This window comes from Rhagoletis zephyria, unplaced genomic scaffold, assembly GCF_001687245.7.
Source record: "Rhagoletis zephyria isolate East Lansing unplaced genomic scaffold, Rhagoletis_zephyria_1.1 Rzeph_scaffold_00037, whole genome shotgun sequence".
Classification (NCBI taxonomy): domain Eukaryota; kingdom Metazoa; phylum Arthropoda; class Insecta; order Diptera; family Tephritidae; genus Rhagoletis; species Rhagoletis zephyria.
The window spans coordinates 746,803-774,209 of record NW_016157121.1 but is presented as its reverse complement, the minus strand read 5'-3'; the positions used below and the strand labels follow the sequence as shown (position 1 = coordinate 774,209).

General features: G+C 34.1%; 2 protein-coding genes and 1 long non-coding RNA gene across 5 annotated transcripts; 2 read left to right on the top strand and 1 right to left on the bottom strand.

Annotated features, from left to right (window-relative positions):
• Positions 1–10,202, top strand: LOC108365642 (tryptase). Of its 2 annotated transcripts, none has more exons than XM_017619742.1 (2): positions 1–303; positions 8,681–10,202. In XM_017619742.1, exon 2 carries the CDS (start codon positions 8,683–8,685, stop codon positions 9,955–9,957), a length of 1,275 nt encoding a protein of 424 aa, XP_017475231.1. In that variant the 5' UTR covers positions 1–303; positions 8,681–8,682; the 3' UTR covers positions 9,958–10,202. The 2 variants fall into 2 exon arrangements, with proteins under 2 accessions (XP_017475231.1, XP_017475226.1); XM_017619737.1 differs by having other exon boundaries at positions 4–276.
• On the bottom strand, positions 10,118–26,455 carry LOC108365658 (uncharacterized). Of its 2 annotated transcripts, XM_017619751.1 has the most exons (4): positions 26,274–26,363; positions 26,131–26,203; positions 24,978–25,194; positions 10,118–11,174 (listed from the first exon to the last, which is right to left on the bottom strand). In XM_017619751.1, exons 2-4 carry the CDS (start codon positions 26,189–26,191, stop codon positions 10,217–10,219), a joined length of 1,236 nt encoding a protein of 411 aa, XP_017475240.1. In that variant the 5' UTR covers positions 26,192–26,203; positions 26,274–26,363; the 3' UTR covers positions 10,118–10,216. The 2 variants fall into 2 exon arrangements, with proteins under 2 accessions (XP_017475240.1, XP_017475249.1); XM_017619760.1 differs by lacking the exon at positions 26,131–26,203 and having other exon boundaries at positions 26,274–26,455.
• On the top strand, positions 20,413–26,305 carry LOC108365670 (uncharacterized). Its single transcript, XR_001847986.1, has 3 exons — positions 20,413–20,426; positions 23,541–23,543; positions 26,218–26,305. It is a non-coding gene; the product is annotated as an uncharacterized LOC108365670 (long non-coding RNA).
• Positions 26,456–27,407: the final 952 nt, after the last annotated feature.

Sequence of the window (27,407 nt, the reverse complement as noted above, 5' to 3'; positions counted from 1 at the left end):
ATAAGGAAAAAAGTATAAGTTGTAGGAAACTTGCCGCTGAGCTGAGCTGCTATTGAGATTTGAGAAATACAAACATATACACAAACATATGTACATTCATACAAGATATTTGAAGCTGAGATAGTGATTTTTTTTCAAACTTGCAAAACATACGCAAAGAATTGAAATCAGTTTGATTTTAGCCGCTGAATCGTGGAGTGTGTCTTGGGAGCATATGTGACTTTTATTCAATAAGGAGATAATTAATACAGAAATTTTAAATAATATACATATAAGGTACATACATACCTACTGATAATACAGGTTCGAAGCTTACCACACGATTTTAATAAGTAAAATTTGATGTGAACTTACATATATTTATTGTATAAATAAATGAAAATGTATTTTTACTTAGTATAAGTATTGAATGTGTAACTTAATGCTTGAAAAATAATTTTTATTTATGTACATGTGTTGTGGAAAAATATAACAATTATTTATAGTTACTCGTAAAATTATAGTTTGTGCATGTAAACAATAGATAATACCGAGTACCTATAATTAACTGCAATAATGTATAACTACCCAGCAAACACAGTTTCAAACGTTTGAGAAATTTTTATATCTCAATTCGATATCGAATGTTTTTCTCAAATGATTATCAAATTAAAAACATTTCAAATTCATTTGCGATTGATTAGGAGAAACATGGCAAGTGTCAAACGATATAAAAGTGCACAGTTAAATAAAAAAATTTAATAAAATTAAATTCAATTGAAAAAAAACAAAGAATAGAAAAAAAAAATATTCAAACAGAAAGCCCACAAATATGTAGTGGATTTGATGTTTGCGTGGATTGAGAAGGCTCCAGCGCATCAAGATGAATTTATTGGAAATTACTTTATCTTAATTGTTTCTTCTGTTATGTGTGCACATCGTGAAGAAAAAATAAATATGAAATATACATTTCCCATAATAAATTTTATTTCCACATTTGAGGAACAATTGATAAATAACCTTTGAAATTGATTTGAGAGTCAAACATATTCTCAAATGGAGCTCAAACTCTCCTTTTTATTGAGAAAGCTGTAATTTTCAAATCAATATCAAACCATTTTCAAACGTTTGACATTTTAGAAAAGGCTTTGATTTCAAACCATTTTCAAATGTATATCAAACCTTATTGTTGGCTGGGTAATTAGATAAGTTGTGCTATAGCCGCGTACGCTTGAGTCTGTGAGATATATACTTGTATATATACATATATATAAACAGTCAGTAAGTCCTGGGTACGATCGTATAAATGCTTGTACACCAAGAGAAAAGGACGAGGGTCCATGTGGATCAGACATGGGCAGAGAACGAGCACACGCTCATAGAGCATAAGCATCACGTGTACGTATACAAGCAAGAGCGGAACGATGAGAACGCAGCAGCGTGCAAAATGACTAAGTACTAGTACAGGACCACACTACCTTGTAACCAACACTAGTAACCAAAATGGTCCAAATATATGGAGAAAATAGGGTTACATTAACATTGCGATGTCATTGGACCTGACCACCTCTGGTCCAACGCTGCATAACATGGGACCACTTTTGGTCCACCACTGCATAACATGGGACCACCTAGACAACTACTCCTTTTGAACCATGTCACATTCGGCAACCGAATCATATTGCCGATCGGCCACGAAGAGGTGGTGTTCAACACATATATTAGTTTTTTACGTTTGAAGTGGTCCAGGTCAGCATAACAAGTTACTAGTATGCAACCTGGTCCTTGTGCTCATACTTTAAAACTACGACCCAGTGGACCACCTGGTCCTCAAATTTTTGCAGGAGAATTAGACACACTAACACATTCCCACTTTTAGCGATCGCTTATTTGTGGTAGTGCCCACCTCTGATGTGGATACATATATATGTATGTACATACATACATACATTAGACTGTACCACCTTCAAAGCAAAAAATAGTTCGCCGTACGCCCCTAAATATTCTTTCATGACATTTTCGAAAAAAAATTTGGCAATACATTTTTTTTAATAGTTCCACTTAAATAATCAATAGACCCCCTAAAAAAGTTTAATGATCTTTGGAGAGTTTTAATTTACTGGCATTAGGATGGTATGTTAGAGTGATAAGTTTCTATTTTTCGAAACTAGGGGTCGCAATAAAATTTTTTGTAATAATTTTACTAGCATTATCAAAATACTTTACTGACGTTAGGATGGTATGTTAGAGTGATAAGAACTGAGATCTGGTGGGTAAGTACCATATAGAACGGAGAAGCAGGTCAATGAACTTTTGATAAAAAACGTACTCCTTGACACAAGAAAATCGATATTAGAGATGCTGTTTTTAAATCGAAGATCGATTAATCGAACCTTTCCAATTGGATTTTTTTCGATCTTTTAGTTGCGACTTGATCCACGAATCGATCCCAATTAATTTTTCTTCAATTGATGCATATTGATTTACAGTTTGCCCTAGAAAATCTGTAAAATTTTTAATAAATTTGAATTCGAGTTTTGTACAAAAAAAAAAATTAAAGAGCTTGGCACATCCCACCTTTTCCATTTTAGAGAGCTAAGACCTCCGGCTATAGGACTCCTCAAGGAAACCTCTTGAAATTAACTCTATATAAAATTATGCGTAACAAATCATATAACAAAAACTCTAAAAGCTCAAAAACTTTTGTGCAAATTTTGATTAGAATTTTACACTCGCTAATTACTAATTTTAGAAAAAAATGGGGTCTGTATATATTTTTTTTATTTTAAAAAATTTCAAGTTTAAAGATTCTAGGACGTAACGTTTGTTTTTGGGGATGATTTTTCTTGTTGATGTTGATGTTTTAAACATCTCTTGCGTTTGGCGAACTTTTTTCAGGTACAGTCTAATGTATAATGAAAAATGTACACTTAAAAAGTTTTTAATGCAGCGAGTTAGCAAAGCCAAAGTATAGCAAATCATACATGTAATAAGTTTATTTTCCGCATAAGATTTCATATTAGTAAATTTTGGGTATCTAGTTTACTTTCATTGACGTCTTAGGTTTAACTCATTTTGTGGAACTTCTTCTTCATACAATTTGCGATAATAAATTGCAAATAACATACAATTAGGAAAACCCCCCAAACTGGTGGCGTAAATAATGGGCTTACTTACGTAGTTTACATACACATAAATACATACATATATACACACATATGCATATACAGTGAAACGTCGCTATAACGAACCTTGAGGAAACGAAAAACTCAATATAACAAAATCCTTGAAAATCCTGAATCCCCTACAAAAACCTCGTTGTTGCGAAATTTTCTATATACAAATTCTCCATAGATACAACGAAAAAACTTTGAGCATAAAAAACCTTCGGAATATATGTTGACGGTTAAAATTGCGCTATATTAAGGGTAGTTTTTTAATTTATTTTACATAGCGCTCTATTACTTGATATATATGTATGTAGATGGAGTTATATGGAGGGTACTCGAGAAAATTTCTCAAACTCACATAATTCTTGCAAATAAAGCCATACATATATTAATAGAACTCTTTTAATCACAACCTACCTAAGTCTCGATAATATTTAAGATATTTGTGCAATTTAGACATATTGTTCCGATTTAGACTGTGTGTAGCCCAAAAAGCGTAAAAATTGTAAAACCGCGATTTTCCAAATCGTTTGCCGACCTCTAAAATGCAGCCGGTTTTGGATTTGGTGTTCGTTTTGTAAACATAATAAATAAAATCAGGTTTTAAAAGCCGCTTTCGAAAATAGTTTTTTACTGTAACGCTCATATCTTTAATATAACTTAAGCTAAGGCAATGTTATTGACATTTTTGAACATCTAATAAAATTCGAATACAGTGAAGACCGAAAGTTAACATTTGAAGTGTACGGTTATCGCCCTTTTCATATTCATGTAGCTTGTAAAAAATTCGTTTGAATACGAACTTGCAATAATTTCAAAATGAGACTTACTTCTCTTATCAAAAAAAGTTGCGTATCAAACGTTGTTAGTGAATAGATTTTCTGCCGAAATATATGATAAAATCTAATTTTTTTTAAATTGGTCCTAAAATTGCCACGCCCATTCGGATAACGGATATTTGGAACGGATATTCTGCCGCCTTAAACAAAAATCTTCCCTAACAAACATTTTTACTTGATGGATATTCTACCGGAATCGGCAATAAAATTTACACTTTTGCGAAAGCACGCTTTTTGATACGTTGCTAACTATAGCGATTTTGTCTTAAAATTTTGAATTTATCGTTGTACATATTACGGTTTTGATCTTCTATAAATAGATGTATATATTTTTTTGTGTATGAAGAAAGCATCGAAAGTCTGACCCCTTTAACTTCGCTATATCGGGGTTTTACTGTAGTACACATGTATATGTAAATATGAAGGTACATATGTATGTATGCAATCAGAGTGCAAAATATACGATGCGTTTTTGAGAAGCTGACAAGCTGCTTTACAGCAAATACATTTGCTCTCAGCGCTTAATCGACGTTTGGCACATGCTCACCTGCGAACTTTTTATTATTACAGACATACAAATGAACATTAGGGTGGTCCAAACAAATTTTTTCCAAGGTAGGGCTGGGGCACCTCCCAAAAATTTTCCTCTTGCCGAAAAAGGTGCTGATACCAATTTTTACGTTTATAAGTGTAAATTTAGAGGATGCTCATGATGCTCATATTTTACTCTATAAGTATTGAGTACATGTATTAATCAAGCAATTGGTTAAGCAAGCGAGGAACATCTAAGATTTAAATTATCTAAAATATATTATATATATAATATATATTATAAGCTTCAGTTGTCATGGCAACAGAGAATTTTTATAAAAATCAGCAATATTTTTGCCAGTTTCGATCCAGTAGCGCATTTCAAGGTCATTGGTTGCAGTAGAGAATTGTAAGTTGGTATAGATATTACAAATATCAAAATGAAAACACTAAGGGGGTGCCCCGTTTGCTTGGATGGAAATTTGTTTCCCCATGCAAAAATTGGACCACTCTAATATACATACATATTACACACAAGTCTATATAGTAGTATATATACATATGTATGTAAATGTTTCGCGAATTTGTAAGATCATTGAACATTAATTTCAAGTTCGATAATGCACTTCAAATTTCGCGTGTGTAAGCCGGTTTGTCTTTTTCATAATCATTTAATTAATTTTTGGTGATAAATTTTACCCAGAGACCAAAAAAAAACGTTAAATATCAAGGTTATTTTATTTTTAGATCGTTTCAGATTTATTCCTTATTTTGTGATTTTTATTTTGTCCCGAACATTTTTATTCATTATGATGAAGACGTGTGTTTTTATAGCCGATTTGAATATTTTACGATCTAAATAATTGAATCTGAAAATAACATCGAAAAAATATAAATCATAAAATAACGCTTAAATTTGATTGCGCAAAATACAAATCCAATTTTAAATGTTAAATTATGCGCCCTAGTTATAATCAAAATAAAGTCGAATCTAAAGTTCAAAGCAACTTTTTTGACAGTTATACCATTGCAAGTTATGTCAAAAAGTTGCTTTTAACATTCGAGTCAACATTACTTTTATTGTAAAGATCATAACAATTATGGACCCTGAGTGTACTACATCAGCTCATTTCTTTAATCTGCCAAGGTCTCGCCGCTCTTATGTAATTATGCATGCTTACTATGTATTTATATGTGAACATACATGCATAAGTATTTAATAATGATCTACTTTTTATTTATTGAAAAAAATCGTATTTTATTAATTAAATATCAATATTAAGTTTAGCCGCTGATAAGCTTTATCAAGTGATGAGGAACAATAACACTCTAGAAATATTTACTAAATAAAATTTTGTATTTACATACATATGTACATTAGACTGCATCACTCCCCAAAAAAAAAAAACGGTACTGTTTTTTCATTGGAGTTATAAGATCTATTATATTTTAACACAACCACCAAAATATCTCGGAAAAATATTAAGATTTACGTGAGCTAGACCGATTTGAAAATACCTCCAAAAAAAGAGTTTTTATGAAAAAAAATTTTTTCTTAAAGATTTTTTTTTTTAAATCCCCTCAAATGACAAAACGGTTTAAGCTTAAAAAATTTGCAAAGAAAATTAAAAAAAATTTTGAACGGAATCGTAATGATGACCATTTACCCTTTCTACGAAAATTTTTATTTTTCCCATATAAAAATACATGGAAAACTTTGAACGCTTTAAGCGACCTCTAAATATTTTTCGATTTCAAAATAGAAAAATAGGGGTATACTTTTTTTCAATATAGAAGAATCCTAAGAGGTGAGAATATTATAATTTCGGCTTTACTATTTTTGGGCCACCCTAATGTACAACTAGCGGACCCGACAACATTTATTTCGCCCAAAATATATGTATATTTTTTTTAATATTGGTCCAAAATTTCCAACAACAATACATGTTCACGTCTTCCAGTGGCGCATTTCTCTGCTCTGCCAAAATTGGTATCGAACTAAAAGTATCGGGTATGTACTTGTATTTACTTGTATCGTTTCATCCCTACTTGGCAGCAGTGTAAAGTTCAATAGAAAAGTACATGCGGCATACAAGTCTTTTTCACGTTTTTTTTTCTTATATAAATTAACTGACGAAGACTTGCATGCCGCTTCCGCTTTTCTCTCAAAGTGTTTACCGCTGGCAAACCCTAATAAAGTTTAAAATAGTAAAGTAAAATCAGTGGAAAATTAACAATACAATACTTTTTCGCTAAATCTCTAAATGGACCTTTTATTTTTGAAAAAAATAAAAAATCTTCGCCACCCTGTAGGTTTTTTGATGGAAATTCGATCATGTCTTTTCCATATCCAGCAACTGTAAAAGGGGCTGCTAAGGATTTACAACGCACTCTAACCTAACCTATATACAAGTTGTTTTCTTATAACTGATAAAATTTTGAACTTGAAAAATCATTTAAAATGTATGCTCATAAGTTCAATTGACCTTATTGCATTAATAACCATTTAAGGAAAAACCTGCAAGGAGACTGAAAAAATCAAGCTAACACTCTTTGCAAATACTCTTAAAAAAATTAAGAGTTTTTCTTCATGATCGTGACTTTTCGGTGTTGTTAACGCTATGTAGATCCTGTGTAGGTAGATTAGATGTTTCTTACGCTGCACGGTGATCGGAGAAGTTATGTTTTGCGTCAAAAATTAGAAGGACGATTACGATTTAACGGAACTGTAGGATGATTGAGTTATTGTCATGCTAAACCGAATATGCCATAAATTTTATAGTTGTCCAGTTGACAGATATCAAATCAACTGTCAATTTTTCTAAAGATTAAATCTTTTTTAAAATGTCACTTATTAGGTTTTTACACACGCATGTCACGAATTTTGAGTAAAAGAAAAAACTTTGACAGTTGACAGGAATCAAACTGACTGAAAACTTTTCTAAAAATAAGAAAATCTTTTATAAAATGCTATGACGCGCTGGTTACGAATATAATGTCAAATTAAAATTTGACATCTGTCAAATAAGCTGTAAATTTCTCTTGAAACAAGGGAAATTTTCCCAAAAATTAAACCTACTACGTTTTGAGACGCACTGATCCTGAACAACTGTCAAATTAACTGTAATTTTTTCTAAAAATAAAAATATCTTGAAAAATGCATATTTAGCGATTTTTTTTGCAGTTGAATAACACAATTTTTTTGCAAAGAAAATATTTAATTAAAGGGAACATATTAAAAATAAATTTAGAATAAAATTATGGAATAATAAAAGTAATTATAACTATACAGGGTGTGAGGCAGATGGCGGACATATATAAATGGGGATAATTGTGGCCATCTCAGCTCAAAAAAAAAACTGCCTTGTTGACCACATAATGGATTTCTAATATATACATATTAAGTTTTCAAAAAATAATTTGAAATTAGTAATGACCGAACTTAAGAATCTCTAAATAACTTTCATGAAAATTCAATCAAAATTTTAACTCGAATATGCTCCGAACTTTGTTGGCTCAAATTTCGAAATTTTTTTTAAGGTTGCCTCTTATAGGGATAAGGACACTTTATGAAAAATTAAAAAGGTAGTATCTTCGATGATGTGTTATTAAATGAAAAATACTGTCACTCTTGGACACCGTATTGGATTCGCTATTTTGAATTTTTGAAAATGTACATCAGATTTGTTAAGACACATCTTATAAATTACACATATATTGCTAAATATATTTTGTTATGTAATATTTCATGTGAAATTATCATTTGTAACAATAACACTAAACCGGGAATTACTGTTTTAATTGCAAGATTCCATGGAACGATTAGAACAAGTCACGATCGAATTCGTTGAATTAAACAGATTCAACGGCTTGCTCAGCAGATATTATTAAAAATACTTATGGGTTTTGAATTCGAAGGACATTTATGGATAATAGTGGCTTTATTATGGCTAATTTATCACAATTTACAAATTTACCTTTTTCACGTAAAACTTGGCCTCTCCGGCCACAGTGCACTAGTTAACTTTTAACACTATTTTAAATACATACCTTTTTTTTAGTTTTATATAATATGCAAATAACTGAAGACTATACATTACATATTTATTAGCCATTTCCAAAGTCATCTTTTTCTAAATTTTATAATTCTTCTACTTGTAGAAATGGTTCGCTGTCGCCCACTCATACTCCAGATAATTACAGCATTTTTACTGTGCGCACAGCCAAACGCGCAATCGAATACCGATTTGGATAGAACGATTAAGGATATCTTTTCACAGAGCCCCTCCACACCAAACCAAAGTACCGATACAGGTTTCGGTAAAATTGTGAAGGCTGAAATAGTGGATCCCTCACAACCGCAAATCGAATTCAATTCGACAAGTGGCCGGGGACCATGTAACTGTGTACCATATCACATGTGTGATCCCACGACAGGCACTGAAACCACATCAGTTGAGGATGGTGAATTTGACGGGTTCGGTTTGATCGACATACGCTTCAACAACGACGATCCTGTGTGCGAACACTTCCTCGATGTCTGTTGCGATAGTCAAAGGCGACGTAGCGACAGCCTCACGCCCAAACCACAAGAACAACGGCCTGAGCGTCAAAAAGGTTGTGGCATACGCAATGTTGGTGGAATTGATTTCAACATTACAGGCGCCTATGATAACGAGGCTGGTTTTGGCGAGTTCCCTTGGACTGTGGCCCTACTGCAGGCCGGCAATTATAGCTACTTCTGTGGCGGTTCACTCATACACCCGCAAGTGGTGCTGACGGCAGTGCATTGCGTTATTGGACGTGCGGTCTCGAGTTTCATGATACGCGCCGGTGAGTGGGACTCACAGACCACCAAAGAGCGTCTACCCTATCAGGAGCGCAGTGCGCAAAATATCATTACACATCCCAACTTTAATTCACGTAATGTTGGTAATAATTTCGCTTTGGTGGTACTAAGTCAACCACTTGTCTTGGCCGATCACATCAATGTTGTCTGTCTGCCACAGCAAAATGCAGCGCCGCTTGCCAATACGCAGTGCTTCGCCAACGGTTGGGGTAAGGATGATTTCGGTGAGGCTGGACGTTATAGCACCATTATGAAGCGTGTGCCCTTGCCTATTGTGGACTTTGGCAGCTGTCAGACGCGCTTGCGCGGCACACGTTTGGGACAGAAATTCGTGCTCGACCGTTCATTTATTTGCGCTGGTGGCGTGCGTGGTATCGATACATGCCAAGGAGATGGCGGTGCACCACTAGTCTGTCCAATTGGGTTGCCTGCGGAAAATCGTTACGAGCAGGATGGCATTGTGTCGTGGGGTATCGGCTGCAAGGATGATATACCTGCAGCGTATGCAAGCGTGGCGACGGCGCGTGATTGGATTGATCAGCAAATGTACAGCTTGGGCTATGGCACGACTTCTTATACACCGATTTAAATGCAAGAATATACATATGTACATATTTTTAGCAGACAGGCATACTCACACTTGCATACTTGAGAGATTATAAACTTTCGAAAAAATTATTAAAAATAAACGTAATGACTTTTATTCAGTTTATAACGTACCTACATACATGCATAAAAATTTACTCATGTATATATAAATATGTATGCTTTTTTATTATTTCTATACAAAACATAGAATGAAATGCACATAGCATTTGTATTGAATGATCAAATCCAGGTAATGCTTTTCAATCTGCTTTCAAATGGAACTCGAAATCCTGCTCTCTGCCATCGTTTGTGAAAATTCTTACATAAGAATGTTTTATGCCATATTTCCAGAATGCTATGTAAGGCAAGTAATAAAAGATTAGTGTATTCAACCAGATGCGGAAGTTGAGATACCAGCGCACAATGCCAAATTTGTGCAGATAGGTCACTAGGTAGAGGCCGTACGTTATGAGAAAACGATCATACCAGCCTAAATCGTAATAGTAGAGCTTTTGCTTCGCATCAGCCTGGCTACCGGGACGATGATCAAATTCAAAGTACTCATAACCTCGCACACAAGCCAGTCGTTTGGTAAAAAAAAGGACCGATCCGGTAGTGAGTGTCGTATTCAATGGCCACAAACCATCGATTAATGCCTTCGTCATTTGTTCAAAATCGGCGCTGGTATTCGCTAAGGCCGGCTCATATACACGTCGCATCACAATGTCCAGCCTTGATTTGGTCTCAGCCCAATTGCGCCCACAAATATTGTATTCATCTTTGATGCCGAGCAAGTAGCCGAGCACACGCCACATATGTGACGTACTCTCGAAATATTCCTCATCGTACAGCTGCACGCGTGGCGCACCCAAAGTGGCAAAGCCAATAAAACCGAACTGTGTTAGCGCAAGATCCTTTTGTGTTATTTGGCCTGCACCAAGTTTGTTACACGCGCGACTAGAATTTGAATGCGCTTTGCGTACAGCGCGTAGGCTAGTCCAAAATTTCGATTTGTCTCCCGCCGTTGGTGAGTAATCGTACCAGGCGTATGTGTGCAGAATTGTGCGTACGTAGCGTCGAAAAGCAGTGGCACAAGTGGATGACTGGCGTGTACATTGCAGTAAACGTAGTATGGACGGAATTGCGAGCACAGCGACCAGGCCGTAAAGCATGCCGGCGGTGATGAGGAAGCGATATTTGTTCATGTACGATTGGCCTCTGAAATGGAAGGAAAATACATATATGTATGTATTATACACAAACACTTTATTGGGTTTAATAAATTCATTGTTTTAATGTTAAAATAAATAAATGAAATATGTATTTGTTAAGAAAATAATTATTTCTAAGGCCTCCAGCAATGGATTATGCGCTGGGTTCGGAATGCGCTACCTAAAAACATTGTCCAATGAAAGCCCTTAGATGTCTCGAATGACGCTGACGACGGACGGACGGACAGACAGTCACCGCTTAATCGATTTCTCTTTTCATTCTGATCATTTATATATACATTTCTATATCTATCTGGATTCGTTTCTTTATAAGTGTTGGCAGCGAATATTTACACATTATTTGTGACCTGGTCTACGAAAAGGGAGCTTACGTGCGAAAACTAGTTTTCTGTGAAAAAGCTGTTAAAAGTAAGCAACTCGTTTCGTCAGTTTCTCATTATCTCGTTAATTGTTCTCCGCGCCGGACGTCCAGTAAGTGTTGTTGTTGGTCCAGTAAGTGTTGTTGTTGGTCCAGTAAGTGTTGTTGTTGGTCGGAATATTATTATAGTTCATCGTGTAAGTTGCTAGTGTGGAACATTTAAAAAAGTAACACTGAAGAAGTGACGTTTACTGTTTCTGTTGATTATCGTCTTCGCATTTCGCATGAAATGAAACATGAGTGTTGATGAGGAGTTCAGTGCCGTTCATATTTTTAGTACACTTCTAAGCAAGTTAGGATTTTCTGCTTTTCACCACGTGAAAAAGCATCTCATCTTCCATCCGAATCAACCAAAAAGTGAAAATTGATTTTTTGACACCTAAGCCCCCTTTCCGTAGACCAGGTCACATTTAACTTTAAAAGTAAAATTCAAATGTTTACGGCAAAACCACGATATTTTATCGGTTTTGTTATCGATTTTGTTATCGATATTTTTGTTGATTTTTTATCGGTTTTGTTAACGATATTTTTATAGATTCTTTATCGTTATTTTTATCGATTTTACTATCGATTGTGCTATCGATATTTTTATCGATACTTTTATCGGTTATGATATCAATATTTTAATCAATTTTGTTGTTGATTTTGATACCGATATTTTGATCGATTTTGTTATCGATATTTTTATCGATTTTGATTTTGAAATTTTTATCGATATTGTTATCGATTTTGCTATCTATATTTTTTTCGAAATTGTTATCGATAACTTTATCTGTTTTGTTATCTATGTTACTAACGATCTTGTTATCGATATACATGATGTGACATTATACGATAGAACATCACATGATGACATGACTTGACATCCTATCACGTCATTTCACATTATATCACATGGCATCTTATCACGTCATCGCACCTCACATCATCTAGGAGAATATATAGATGAAGAAAAGGATAAAAGCAAAGATAAAAACAAAGATGTAAGCTAGATATGTAATGTAAGTTTCACTTCTCCAGTGTGGGCCAGGCGCACTTACTTTTTTTTTACTATTAACTTACATGAATTAAATTAATGGTAAGATGTATTTTCTTTTTGAAATCCCAAACTTTTTTCAGCGACTCAGCCTCAGTTGTAGCTGCTGTGTATCAGATCAGGACGCATGATCGAATACGAACGACTTCACTATAATGCTTTTTGTACTGGGTGGCGCCGAATGAGCTATATGGTTTGAATTCTTTATAACAGTTTTTTTTTTACTCTATGCCAACGGGATCCACGACTGGAAATGACCTGCCAGCAGCGTTGCCGAATGCTTTTGCTGAAAAATCGTCATTTTACCTTGAAAAAATCGTAATTTCGGCCAAAAAAACCGAATCAGCTGTATGGTTTGAATTCTTTTTAAAAGTTTTCTTTGGGGATATTTGAAAGAAAGAGTGTACGTTAACAAACCAAGAACCATACTCCAACTCCAAACCAACATTCGAAATGAAATCGTGGCCATTACACCCAAAATTCTGCGAAAATATAGGGAAAATTTGTAGGGTTGTTCGACTTCACTAGAAAGTCGACTTTCGACTTTTCGATCGACTCTGTACAGTCGACTTTAAAAGTCGACCGATCCACGAAGAAAAGTCGACTTTGTTAGACTTTTTTCGACTTTTTTAATAAAAAGAAAATGTATTAAGTATACTCTGCATTTAACTCATATATTAGCTTTAAATATAGGAGTCAGAATACGCCAAAAATATCATGATTTACCAGTGGTCTTTAGAATAATCTGTAATAATCTGAAATTCAATGCTAGGTAAAAAAAACAAACACTAAAGGATTTTTAAAAATTTTGCAAATTGTTCCAGTTATACGGCATGAAAATTTTTGAAAAAAAAATTTTAATTCTCACAAAACAAAATTCTAAAAAATTTTTGAATCGATATTTGGTAATTACGGACAACTTTTTGAAAAATGTGGCCTTTCCGATGGAGCAGAATTGGCGGGTATTGGTAGAAATATAAGTGCCACTTTATAAGCATGGATAAATATGGGAGTAGCCCAGACAGCTAGTGGATTGGGACTATCCCCACGACTAATGTCGCATATTAACTGGAATCCTACCAGCAACGTTTTTAGCGGTGTTTAAAATTTTGTACCTTACGGATTGGTCAAATTCGAACCAAAGACTGTCTGTAAAAACTTACATAAACTCTAGCAGAAAAACTTTCTTGCATGAAATTGTTAAAATAAATATAATAATAATATAATATGTTTATCTTACATCATTATTAACTGAAGATTGTGGAGACAAACGATTAACAAATTTAAGGAATTTGTTTTCGTATAATAATTTTATGCGCTGCTCTTAAATGATTTGTACTGTTGTACTGTCATTAAAATTCTTTTCGCTACCACACTTTTCACATTTCACTTCAGTTTTATTGACCTTTTTTTTTTTTTAAATACGACCAAACAGCACCCCGCGAGCTTGTTGGAAGATCAGTTTTTATTGGCAAATAAATTAAAAAAAGTCGAGAGTCGAAAGGGAAAAGTCGACTTCAGTCTACTTCCATAAACTGAAAGGCGATCACTAAAATTCGACTTTCAGGAGTAAAAAGTCGATTTTGGTCGAAAGTCGAAGTCGACTTTGCCATCCCTAAAAATTTGCTAAGAAGAGCACGTATGTGCGAAGCAGAAAATGGACATCACTTACAGGATATCGGTTTTTCAAAGCTAATTGCAAAAAATTCCCCAATAATATACGGTATTTAAAAAAAAAAATTATAATCTTCGCATAAATATAAATAAAAAAGTTATAAACCATTTAAACCATATAGTTCATTCGGCGCCACCCTGTACTACACAAAGTCATTCATGCGAAGGCGGCCGTCTCTGAGCGTTAGTCATGGGGAATAGTCATGGAAGTTGTTATCCTCCGCAGATGAAAAGTGAGGTGGATACTATTAAAAATTTGCACTGCCTAGCGGCCTACATCGTATGTACATACATACATACATGATTTTCAAGACCGTAAATTTACAGGGAATGCTTGATTTGCAAGGCATTTAAGCGATTAGAAGATGCGTACATAAATTACAAATTTTAAAACAAGAATTATGGAATGAATTATTAAATACAAACGTACACATCTGTACATACACATACCAATACATATGTATTATTAGAAATCATAGTGGGTATTGTCTATGTCTCGAGGCAAAAATGTCAATAAAGTTTATGAGTTTTACACATTTTATGATACGACTGTAAATATGTATTAAGCAATACATTATGGGCGATGAATTTCAATTAAAAGATTATTTTATGTATCGTTAAAAAAATATTGAGTTAGATCGTGTGCTTCTTCTTAATTGTTTTATTATGCTTTCTGCATGAGACATAAAAAAGAAGTTAAAAATAATGAGATACATATGCATTTACGTTGATCGTAGCAAATATTTTTGAATAATTCGCAATGCATGTACACATACATTAGGGTGGAACAACATGTTTTTTTCAGCCAACCCCCAGAACTAAGAATATCGGACCAGATAAACAAATGCATATACATATGGAGTCCCTGCAAAGTTGCCTGTAACAGAGTTGTGAGTGGATTTTGAAAATTCTCGATTGGCCGTTGCGACTGCAATTCTCCGACGTTGCGCAGGTGGACGCATGTTCTTTATCTCACACAGGCGCATGCGGACAGACTTGGCTTCTCAGATGGAACGCACTCCAAGAACGCTTGAGGCGTATCACAACTTTTACCACAACGTGATCAATTTGGTTCTTGGCCTTTTGATCAGGGAACACCCAAGTTGTTTTATGGATATTTAGATGCTGGTGTTCTCGTGCAGACAACAGCACTCACTGTACTGTTTTCATATCCCTTTTAACCTCTCTTAAAACTGCACGATTTATGAATAAATCGAAGCAGATTTTTGGGTGTCAGAGAGCTTAGGGGTTCGTTCTTGCAAAGTAGGGGAAGTAGCGGAAAAAGTGTTCCACCGTATCATTCTCTTCAAGGCAGGTTGGGCAAATGGAGTTGTCATGTACACTTGTCCATAGCCAGGTGTTTGCGCCACGTGAAGGGACCAGTCATAAGTTCTACAAGTTGTCTGAAGCCTTCTGAGATCGAGGGCAAAATGAGTTATGCCCACCTGCAGCCCCTCGAACCCTTCCAGGGTATCAGACGTAAACTACTTTCTCAAGCTGAAAGACCGGGGAATATGTCTAAGAGGGGTATGTGAAGGTTGTCCCCATTATCTTCGATAAATTCCTTAAGTTTATCAAGCAGATTTTTCATGCTCCACCATACCACTGACTCTTAGCTAATTATGGGTCTGATCATAGAGGTAGACCCCACGTTTTGCCAAAGGACTATGTAAATTGCCGTCAATGCTTTTATGGTCTTGTGCTCCATGTGAGATTTCCACGATAGTTTTGAATCTAGTAATACTCCTAGATACTTCACTTCTGGAGAAGTCTGAATTGTTACTCTTTCTAGTGAAGAGCACAAAACTAGTTTTGGTTTGGTTAGCGGTTATCACATTTCCATTACACCACATTGTCGCGCTTTCCTGCAAACAGCGGACAGAGATGGGCCCGTGACTGGGTAGACAAATCGTCTACATAGGCTTTCGCGTAGATATCAGAATCATTAAGAGTGACAAGAAGGGAATGAATTATCAAACACCAGAGTGGAGAGCTGCCTGAATCCTGATGGCCCGAACGAATTTACTAGTACTCCATGTCGTGGAGTAGAATTGCACATGCTATCGAAGGTGCCATTGTCAACAGGCTCGGCACAGTGCTTCCTGCATTCTCCGTCTCCTTCGAAGGCGTAAGAATCACCTGATATCCAGGAAAGTGAGTCTCTAGAAGAGCAGAGAGAGTCCCAATCCTAGTTTGCGAGAAAGAGCCATCAGGCTTTCTGAGTGAACTCGGCTTTGTAGCTGGGCATTCTTCAGAACTTTTAACAGCCTAGCGGTTTGACCCAAGCTTTCAAGCAGCGCTTGTATGCTTTTCCTAGGCGCTAATAGACACGCTGCTTGGGATCATCGCCCTTCTCCTCCAAACGGACGTGCACCCAAATTAGGATGATATAATTGAATTTAGCTCTAAAACGGATCGTGGCAATTCGGTCACTCAAGGGACTATGCGATTATCTAGGGATTTTTTGTCCAGTTCATAAGATCTACACCGATCATTCGAACGTGTTAAATTAAACGGTTTCGGCTGTAGATTTGCAATAAAAACCTTATTTTCCGAAATGAGTTACCACCTCTTAAAAATTAAATAAATCAATTAATACAAAATGGGTATCAATCGAAAAGGTGTTTAGTGTTTTTTTCTTAACTTAACTATGGGAGGCTTAAAAACAAAAACAAAATCGATTTAAACTAAGGGAATTAGGTAAGAGAAATATGTATCGAAAACGAAACGAAAGGGGTTTCAGAAGGTAGTAGTTTGAAAATATTTTGAAGAGGGCTACCATCTGCTTGAACACTAAGAATATTTTAGATTTTTCAATTAATTAATATATGTATCGCAATGTTAGAAAAAGGAGTGATAACAAGGTTTTAGCTTGAAAATATTACCTTTGAAGAAGGCTGCCATCTGTTTCAAAGGTTTTATTTAATTAACTAATACAAAAGTTATAGGAAATATAAAATTTCGAGAGTCAAACGAAAGAGTATTAAGAAATCTTGAGTTTAAATATTTGGAAGGTTTTAAGAGTGTAATATAGCCGCTAACTTGGACAAGGAGGGGCTGCATGCAGGCATGCTTGCAGGCCCTGGCTAGCTCGTTAGTGGGGGGATGCAGACCTTCCTTGTCTTTAGCTATATTAACAAAAAAAAAATTTAATAATGCCTGATTTTGAGCAGTTGCAGTGTTACAAAAAGAATGCAAAACAAAAGAAAAACAGGACAAAAGAAATGTAAAGAAACGTAAAGAGAGACAGTCCGAGTCAGGTGGAGTCGCCCCAGGTGGAGTCGTCGCCTTCTGCGTGTACTCCACGAAGCCATGGACGCTGTTGCGAATCCTTCCTTTTAGCAGCGTTCCCTTTGCCTGACAAGTATCTATGTCGGTCAGTCCGTGACGGTCCTCTCCGTATCGGCATTACGCCAATCCCACTTCCCCTTGATCTCGCAAGCACAACACCCACACCAAAAATTAATAATCTATCACTCCATACCGCTGTTAAACCCTTCACCTATCGAAAAATACAAATCTTAGTTTCATAATACGTATTCACTTCTTTTCTTTATTTTATTTGCCTATATATGAGTAATTCAGAACTAATGCTATAACCTGAGAAAAATTTAACTTCTGAAACAAACTTTGGTATATGTATGTATTATTGAACTTTGCAATTCTATATATAAACAAATATAAGAAAAAGATTAAACAAAAAGAAAAAAAAAAAACGGAGAAACCCAATTTTTAGTATTCTTGATAAAAAAATTCAACTCGTAACCCCGGTTTAAATTAATGCATTCATTTTTGAAATTTGATGTAAATTAAAATTTAAATGCATTAATCCCGAAGAAATAACGCTAATGATTTTTTTTTTGCATTGGATTAGCATTATATTTTTCAGAATTAGTGCATTGAAATTTTTATTTGCAATAAATTTCAAAAATTAATGCATTAATTTTTTACATTTAAGTTCGTGCTTTAAATACTATTAATGCATTCAAAAATTAATGCATTTTTCACAACTCTGGCACGTGCACATATGAACAAACAACTTATTATGTTCACCCAACAAAGCCTTAGGTCAGTGTCCTACATATATATGTATATTAGGGCGGGTTGATTTGTATGGATGAAAAAAAATATATAAAAATCGTATAGCAAAAACGCAATCTACATTAAAATCAAACCCCAATCCGCGCCTCTCGACTTGAAAATTTTTTTCCTCTTCTTTCGCTAAAATTATATTCTTTTTTTGAAATATATTATGTTTTATTATATTGTATTATAGTTTATGCAATACAGCTTTTGTTTTGAGACTAATCAAAATATTCAATTATCAAAAAAGCAGTTGAACCCCAATTTGCATCTCCTCTGATTTGCGTTCTATATAAAAAAGAGTTAGAACACGTTTCACCTAAACTGCGTTTTGCATAAAACAAAGAATAATTAAAATAAAAAATAGTTTTTTTTTTTTTAATAAAATAGGCAAAACAAACTTCTTAAAACAGAAAAAAACATGATGCTCTAATCCAGTTTATCTCATCAAATTGTTCTCTTGAATTTTGGCTTTTTTTTTCGTTTAAGTGCGTAAGATACCGTTACCTCAGCTTTGCTTATTTGCTGCTTTGGTTATTTTATAAATACTGAAAACAATTTTTTGAGTGCAAGTTTTTTTTTATTTTGCATTTCCGATATTTTTTATTAAATTATGAAAGACATTTTTTTATCTATGTTCCTTATAAAAATATTAAATATAAAATTATATACAAACTTTTTTACTTGGGTGAATATTTCTTTTAATGAAAAAAAATTTTGAGTGTAGAAAACATATAAAGTGCAAAAGAACTACCTTACTAAACAATTTTATTTAGAAAATTCGATTTCTTTTTGGAAAAACCAATTTTTTCTAACATTTATTTTTTTGGCAAAGGCGGCCATATAAATTTCCAAGTCGAGAGGCGCGGATTAGGATTTTATTTTAGATACATGGTTTCTTCGGAGAATTTTCTTAGAATTTTATGTAGTTTACGTTTTTGCTATACGATTAAAAAAAAAATATCAACCCGCCCTAATGTATATAGTAGCATGTTCATATATGAATAACATATGTACATACACTTCATTGTGCAAATGGATATATGTACATATGTGCATATTAAAGCAATCGTGTACATACATAGGTACATACATATGTAGGGTATAATGAAGTGGTTGAATGCACTTACCTGGTTACTGCAGGGGGAGAGCTTAAGTTATTAAAGTAAGGGTTCCATTGATATGATGATCTTTGTCACCGCGATCACAAAGTTAACAATAAAATTAACAATAAAATAAGGAAAAAAATGTGCAAGACAAAAAAATAAAAGAAAATTATGAAAAGGAATAGTTAGAGGGGCGATTCCACCGTCACGGTGACACATTTTTACAGAAGCAAATTTTTTTCTTGTTTAAATTTAAGTACAAAGTCTTCAACAGTTCTACATTTTTATAAGACTACAACTAATTGGTTATTATAAGAGTTATTACAAAATACGAAAAAAATTCCAGCTAACTTGTATATGTAAAAAACTTGAGTTATTTTTTCTGTCACGGGTGGGACAAAAAAAGAACCTGCTTTTAGGAGCAGATATATTTTACCGAAAGCCTGCGAATTTACTTCACTTTTCTGTTTGAACTTGATGCCTTATAATAAAACAAAGAACCACGAATTCAAACAAAACAAAATCCACCATAAAAATTATTGTTTTATTATAAAAAAGATTCGAAATTCCTCTGTCACGGGTAGGACAACGTTTGTCACGCGTGGGACACGTACAAATTTTTATATGAAAAGGAGCTTTTAGTGTGGTCCATATTAAAGATTCGTTTTTTAAAATGTACGAAGCCAAGTTGAGGCTCAATTCACTCACGTTTTATCTTAGGATAAGTGCCTTTTATATAAAAGAAAATTCTAAGCACCGTCAGCCAAATTAATTATTAAAAATCACGCGATTTCCTAGCGTCTTGAAATTTTCACTTTTACCTGCTTAAATTTAATGGACTACAAAACTGCATATCTACCTAAAACAAAAAGTTTAAAATTTTTGGGCGTAATTGTTGAATTATTATAATTTTTGTAAAAAGTTTCAAATGTAGATTTATGTGGTTCTGGTTAGGTAATGTGCGTCTGTTTTATAAAAAAAAACTATATCATTAGATTAACAAAATAAAAAACCAAAACTGGTCAAAATGTAGTTTAACTTAATCAGCTGACCACAACGGTATATAGATAATGGACGAGTCCGCGCATCCCCCCTCCTCCCCTGCGTCCACCTCAATAAACAAATAAAACTTATCAGCCCTGTAAACCTACCTCTGACAACTGTCCCACACATAGCTGTCACGGGTGGGACATTCTTCTCTGTTGAATTATTCTTATCTAGCTACGACAATACAATTGTGGCAAATATTTGCAATGAATTTTTAACATTATGTAACAAACACGAATTATGTAATTAAATATAACAACTTTTAGCTTTTTTTTTGTCACGGGTGGGACAAGACCAATACTGCTTAATAATAACTCGTAATATAGATAAAGCAATCACACAATTTAAAATATAACACAATTTTATTAAAAGCAGATGAATTTTACTATATATTTTTCTTACCAAACACTTGAATTATGAATCGCAAATTATTTGACACAACCTACTTTAAACTCAATCATAAAATTTTCGTAGAACTTGATTTCAAAACGTAACAAAAAAGTAATAGAAATGCATTTAAAGCCTTAATTTGTTATTTTTTGGTTGATTCCAGATTTTTACAAATGTCTTATCCACACGTTTGTTAGTATTATAAAGAAAATAATTTTTGCACCGAGGTTCACTTGCCCATATGTTTAAATGCATTCAGATTTCGGGATTTCAGTAATCACAATTTTCCTTATATTTTGGCATCTCTAGTACTTACATACATGTAAATCACAGTATGGATGTCAGACGAAAGAGTTTATGAAAGCTTTAGTTTGAAAATATTTTGAAGAGAGGTACCACCTCCCTAAAACGTCGAATTTAGTTAACTTATAGTCAAGTTTTATGAAAGCTTTAGTTTGAAAATATCTTTGATTAGTGGCCACCTTTTCGAGAAGTTATATCGATCTAATTAAGTATATATGTATGCATATTATTAGAGGCACTTTTTGCGATGTTAATTAGATTTCCACCGTTCTTTCGAACTTCAAAAATGATTGGTCAAATTAAATACATACCCTCAGCCTGTAGATATGTGATAAAGTTTTATTTTTAACTAAGAACTTTTCTAGTCTCATCCCCTCAACCGGTAATACCACGGTCACAAATATCACATATAAATTTTTATAGGGTAATCTGAACTTTGACCCCTGTGCAACATGCCTTAACCGACTCCAATAGGGGCCAAAATTTATGTCTGATATCTTCGACGATAGTATTATCCACGTAGGGGTTGAGGCTTGGGAAATCTGATGTAAAAATTTGCTTCCTACATTTAAGGACCACCCTAATGTATATATATTTGCATTTACACAATTCCACAGTCTCTTAAAATAAACAAACTACTTTGGTTGAATAAGTCTATATCAGCACAGCATTAGCCATAGCAGGGGAAACCGCTTATCAAGGCCTCCTAATCATTTTATTTACAAATCAAGCCAAGCGCGAAAACCTGCTACAAGTGAAATCTCATTTTCACATAGACGCGCATGTACACTCACGTAAGCGTACTTATATATGTATGTACCCTGTCGGGAATTTCGTAGACGAGAACTAAAATAGCCAACTTTTGGCCAACTTATTACGGCTAACTTTTAATTGGTTTCAAAGTCATGCAGGGCCCAGTTGAGGGGATATGTATGTATGCATCTATGTAAAATTGTTTCACAATTTTCAACTTCGACAAAAAACTTGTTTTCAAAAACAAAAAATTTAAAACAATTTTCTATATACTAATTTCTAAAAGTAATTTTTCTGTTACCAAACGATATCGCCTTTAATATTTTATAAAATTTAATGAATGATATCTCATTTTGAATTGGAGAAGCTCACGTATATGCGAAAAAAGTGACGTTTTTCAAATTTTGTACATAATTTATTAAAAAAGGGTTTTTAAAAAGCTGAAAGCACGTTATGCGGTCAATATCTTCCATAAAACTGCATCAAATTGAATGACTAAAACACCGTTCTGAAGGACCGATTGAGGTAAAAAATTAAAACTTTTAATAGGGTTGCCGCCCGCTTAAAATTTGAGTGCTTTAAATATATATCGAGTCAAATATTGCAACTCATTCAGGGAATGGAACGCATTTAAATGCACTCTTAACCAGAAGTAATAATTTGGAAGAGGGTTGCCAACTATATAAAAATTTAAATCTCTATATAGAAGTATAAAATAAAGGTGTTTGCGTAATAGCGAGCATAGCTCTAGAATGAATTGCCATATTTGAGCTGTCTTTTTTTGTGTTTGTCTCTGCTCAGGGAATATTGAAAAAATTTCCCGAATAGAAAATTCCGCACAAAAATCTCAAAGTCTGGTACATAAACTAACTTCGACAATTTTTACGCGATTGCAATAAATGAGCTATCAGTTTATTTAAGAATAGATTTAACTTTAGATAGTAGTACATATTTTGCAATTGTGGAAATTATCGATGGCCAAAATTTAAAAAATTAAGAGAAATATGTTTTTTTTTTTATTTTACCCTCATCTAAGATCATATTCGATCTTTGAAATCGAATCCAAAATAGTCATTCAAAAACTCACAAATCTACAAAATCGTGTTTTCTGACCTAAATCGATAGGTTGCGACCTCTAGATGACCTTTAAAAATCTAGTGAGTAGGCAATAATATTTCTCATAAAAACGAATAACATTAGGAGATAGGGTCTTGAAATATCAAAAAAAAAAACATTTTCGATGGGCACCCTAATGTATATGTATGTTAATACCACATCTTTAGACTAAACTAACTAAATAGTTATCATGGAGATAATAGTTAACCTAAAATAGATAAATATACAAATCAACGACACCAAAAACATTCTATTAATTGGCACACTACAAGTGAAGTTATTAATAACCGATTTGTAGTTAGCTGAAAACAAGCTGTCTTTTTTTGCGACATGAACATGTAAAAGTAGTCAGTTGAATGCAACGTAAAGTAGTCGAGGCGTAGTCACCCTTAGTAGAAAAATAGTGAACATATAGTGCATTTATAGTTAGTTGAGTTCCCTACAGGGTATGTAGCCCGTTTGTTGTTGAATAGTAGTAGGTAAAAATCTAAATTCTAAAATGAAAAACTTGTTTCGGTTTGACACAAACTGATCAAACAAGTGTGAACATATTTTATACATATATATTTATAGTAGATTGTTTCGTTAGATGAAAACTGGCAAGCTAAAGCAAGCGCTTTTTCTATGCATTTTACTCTCAAAATGCATAAGCTAAAGTCTATTTTCCCATGAAAACACCCAAAATGTTCTTTTTGCAGATTTGCGGAAATAAAAATTGCAAGGTGTAACTTCAACTGAAACAACGCAAATCGCTTTCTGGAAATTGAAATTCATTTGCCCAAACAATCGAGTGAAGCCGTTTTTATCGAATTTGTATGAAATTATAAACATTTTGTTTAAAATATTAACAATATTTCAATTAATTTTTTCTCCTGATATGCGGTAGATATTTAAATATTAATTTATCCAACATTTTGTGACCGCACAAAGCCATTTTAGCATTAAATAAAAAAATTCTGATCAGTTATTTTGTTATAGACAGTAGACAGTGTATAGAAATAGAAAGTGGAATTTTTTGCATTCACCGTGTAAACAGACCAAAAGTAATTTCGGAAAGTTCGATTTTCGAAAATAAAAACTGCTTTCGAAAGTCGCTTTACATGCAAGTTGTAACTACTGCTTCAATCACTTTTGCAAATTCTTGAAACTTTCCAAAACTACTTCGCACTTGTCACGTCTAACGGCTACTGTACACTATTTAAAAAATAAAAGGCGTGAGTACCAGGTACTCATGAAATTTGATCTGTCAACATTTATGACCAAACATTTATGACCAAATGACCCCTGAAAAAGTCCTGAAATGATGCCGAGCTGATCTCGAACTAGTACCAAAATGGTCCCGAAAAGTCCTGAACTACTTCCGAAATGGTCCCGAATCACGTATGTACATATCGCACACGATCTTCAAAAGTGGGACAACTCAAAACTTGGCATTTTTGAAACTATGCACTAAAAATGTACACAGAGCTTTTATTTACCTTTCACTAAGAGCTGGAGAAATTTGTTGAAAAAACCTAAGGTAAATTCTCCCTTGCACATATAATTAGCATGTGCTAAGAAATAGTTTTTCGCATTTTCTGACAAACGTGTAATTTTAAGTTGTGTCACCTTTGAAGATGGTGTGCGATATGTATACCAACGAACAGAGTTGCTAGAGCAGCTAATTACATTTGCTTTCATTTATACTACATCGGAATTTATCTTAGTTTACGAGTAACGGTTTACGCAAATTTATCTGTCAGGAGCAAAGATGTTTATAAATCAAAAACATTTCACGAGTTAAGGCATTCTTTGGGTAAACAACACCGCACATTGTTAAGCAAATTTTTGCTTGCTTTAATTTTACACTCGCATTGTACTCACTTTTTGAATAGGTTCTCATCGTACCATGGCGGCATTTCTATTGGCGCCCCACTGTCTCCCTCTAACGCACCATCGCGCAGTAAATGATCCAAATAGGCTTGTGCATCTGCAGCTTCTATATCACCCGATTTATCAAATTGAAATGTGTCATTACGTTTACCAACGTCATCATCACTACTTTTATCCCCACTGGCGCGTCTCATTGCATTCGCTTCAACTGTAAAAATCAAAATGAAGGGAAATGACTAGCTTCATGAAAAATTAAATGATACGAAATTACTTTAAACAGCATAAGCGAAAATCCACTAGTATTAATATGTAAATATGTAAGTACACATGTACTTTAGGGTGGTCCCAAAACAGTAAAGTCGGATTTGTAATGCTCTCACATCCTAGGATTGTTCTATATCGACGGACCTATAAATTATAGTTGCGATGAAAAAATGGTTAAATAAACAATTGGGTATTATTATTGGGAATCTCCTCGCAGTTAAACAGAGTTTTCCGATAGAAAAATATTGATTCTTAAGAGTTATTTACCATTTCTACAAAAATTTGCTTTTCCCCATATAAAATACATGGAAAACTGTAGGCGCTTTGAGCGACCTCTAAACATTTTTTATTTCAAAATAAAGAAATAGTGATATATTTTTTTTTTTGCTATAGCACAAACCTAGGGGTGAGCGCATAAAAGTTCCGACTTTACTTTTTCACATGCATTTTTGGACCACCCTAATGTACATACATATATGTATGTTGAGTTAGATATGCCGCTTCACAGGTGGAACACGCTAATTGAACATACATACATATGTTGTACATAGTTAACAAACAAAAACAAAACAAAGTCTGTCGCGTGTAAACAAAGCTCATCTTGGCGAGAGGTGTGCAGCCAGAGCGGTGTTGTATTAGCCGGTTGCGTGTAGAGCACAATAAACAAATGCACTATGTCGAAGTCTAAAAAATTAATATGTGAAGTAAGTCATTTGGTATAACGCGACGCAACAAGAGATAGATACTACTCCAGCTGCACGAATTCATTTGGAGAAAGCGCTTTTGCCACTCTGCAGGTGCCAGTTTGCCCTTTTGTTTTCTTTTACCTTCTTCTACTCTTGCATTTATGTATGTATGTATGTACATATGTATTACGTACCCGCACATTCCGAATCGCCTTCTGTCCGACTATCCCTTTCTTTTGCCACATCCGCATCCATAATAACTTTACACTATTCAATTTTAGTAAAAATTATAAACTATCTATAGACCGTATGAATATTTATGTATTAAAAACTAAACTTCTTGTTCTGTTGCCTTTCGCTTTTTTCAACCATTCGCCAGCCCGAACACGTCCATTCTATTGAACAGCTCTTTGAAAATTATGTGATTCAATCGCCACTCTTCGTGTTATTTATCTTTCTTGTAATATTTTAGTAGTTGGCTTTATTTGCTATTCACTAAATGTAATGAGCACATCCGCTGCCGTCCATGGGAGAGTAGAGAAACTTGTAAAATTCGATATTGTTGACAGCCCGCTGGCAACATTGCCTCGCAACGTCCCATCGCATCAAACTTGTTTGCTATGTTTTTGTTCGGTTTTGTGGACGTGAGGGATGCCCTACATACTGAAGTATTGCAGTCTCAGTCTTGCCAATGTCAGACAATCACACATAATGTGCTCCGACGTCGCATCCTCTTCAAGACAAATACGGCAATCAGTCTCTGTGGATAGATTAATCCGGTACATGGGAAAGCGCTGCTGATTAAGACCGGTTAGGTAACTAATAAGTAACTTCGTGTTGGCTTTATTCAACCGATTTATATCTTTCCTAGCAAAATTATATCCAAAATCCTCTATAACGCGTTATCTTCCCAGTACTGACTCCATTCAGAGTTTGCCCATGCTTCGATTATGAGCCGGCAAAATCGTTGGCGACTTCGTTATCTTCGATGCCGCAGTGTCGTGGTACCCAGCATAGTAATACCGTGTTCCTTGCTGCCAAGTATTGGATTGGATTGGATTGGTCGCCTGGCTATCTGAAAATCAGGGTTGCGTGATTTATAATACGAGAGACCTATTTTATTTGTTATTTGATTCGTCGATCAAATAAGAACTTAAATTTATTTTTGATTTGATTTGTTGGACAAATAAAATTTACTGGTTATTTTATTTTTGCACGACAAATAAAAATAAAATTATAATTCGTCGGACAAATAAAAAAACTAAAATTTGTTTGTGATTTGAGTTGCCGGACAATCCAAATAAAAATAAATATTATTTGTGATTTGATTTGTATTGAAAAACCTCGAAAATCGTACTTGCTTTACATAAAATAAGTATTTTTTTGTTGGGAAAAAACGAATCAAATTAATTGGCTCGACAAATAAATTATTTTTTTATTTTTCCAAAGAATTAAATCACAAATAAATTGT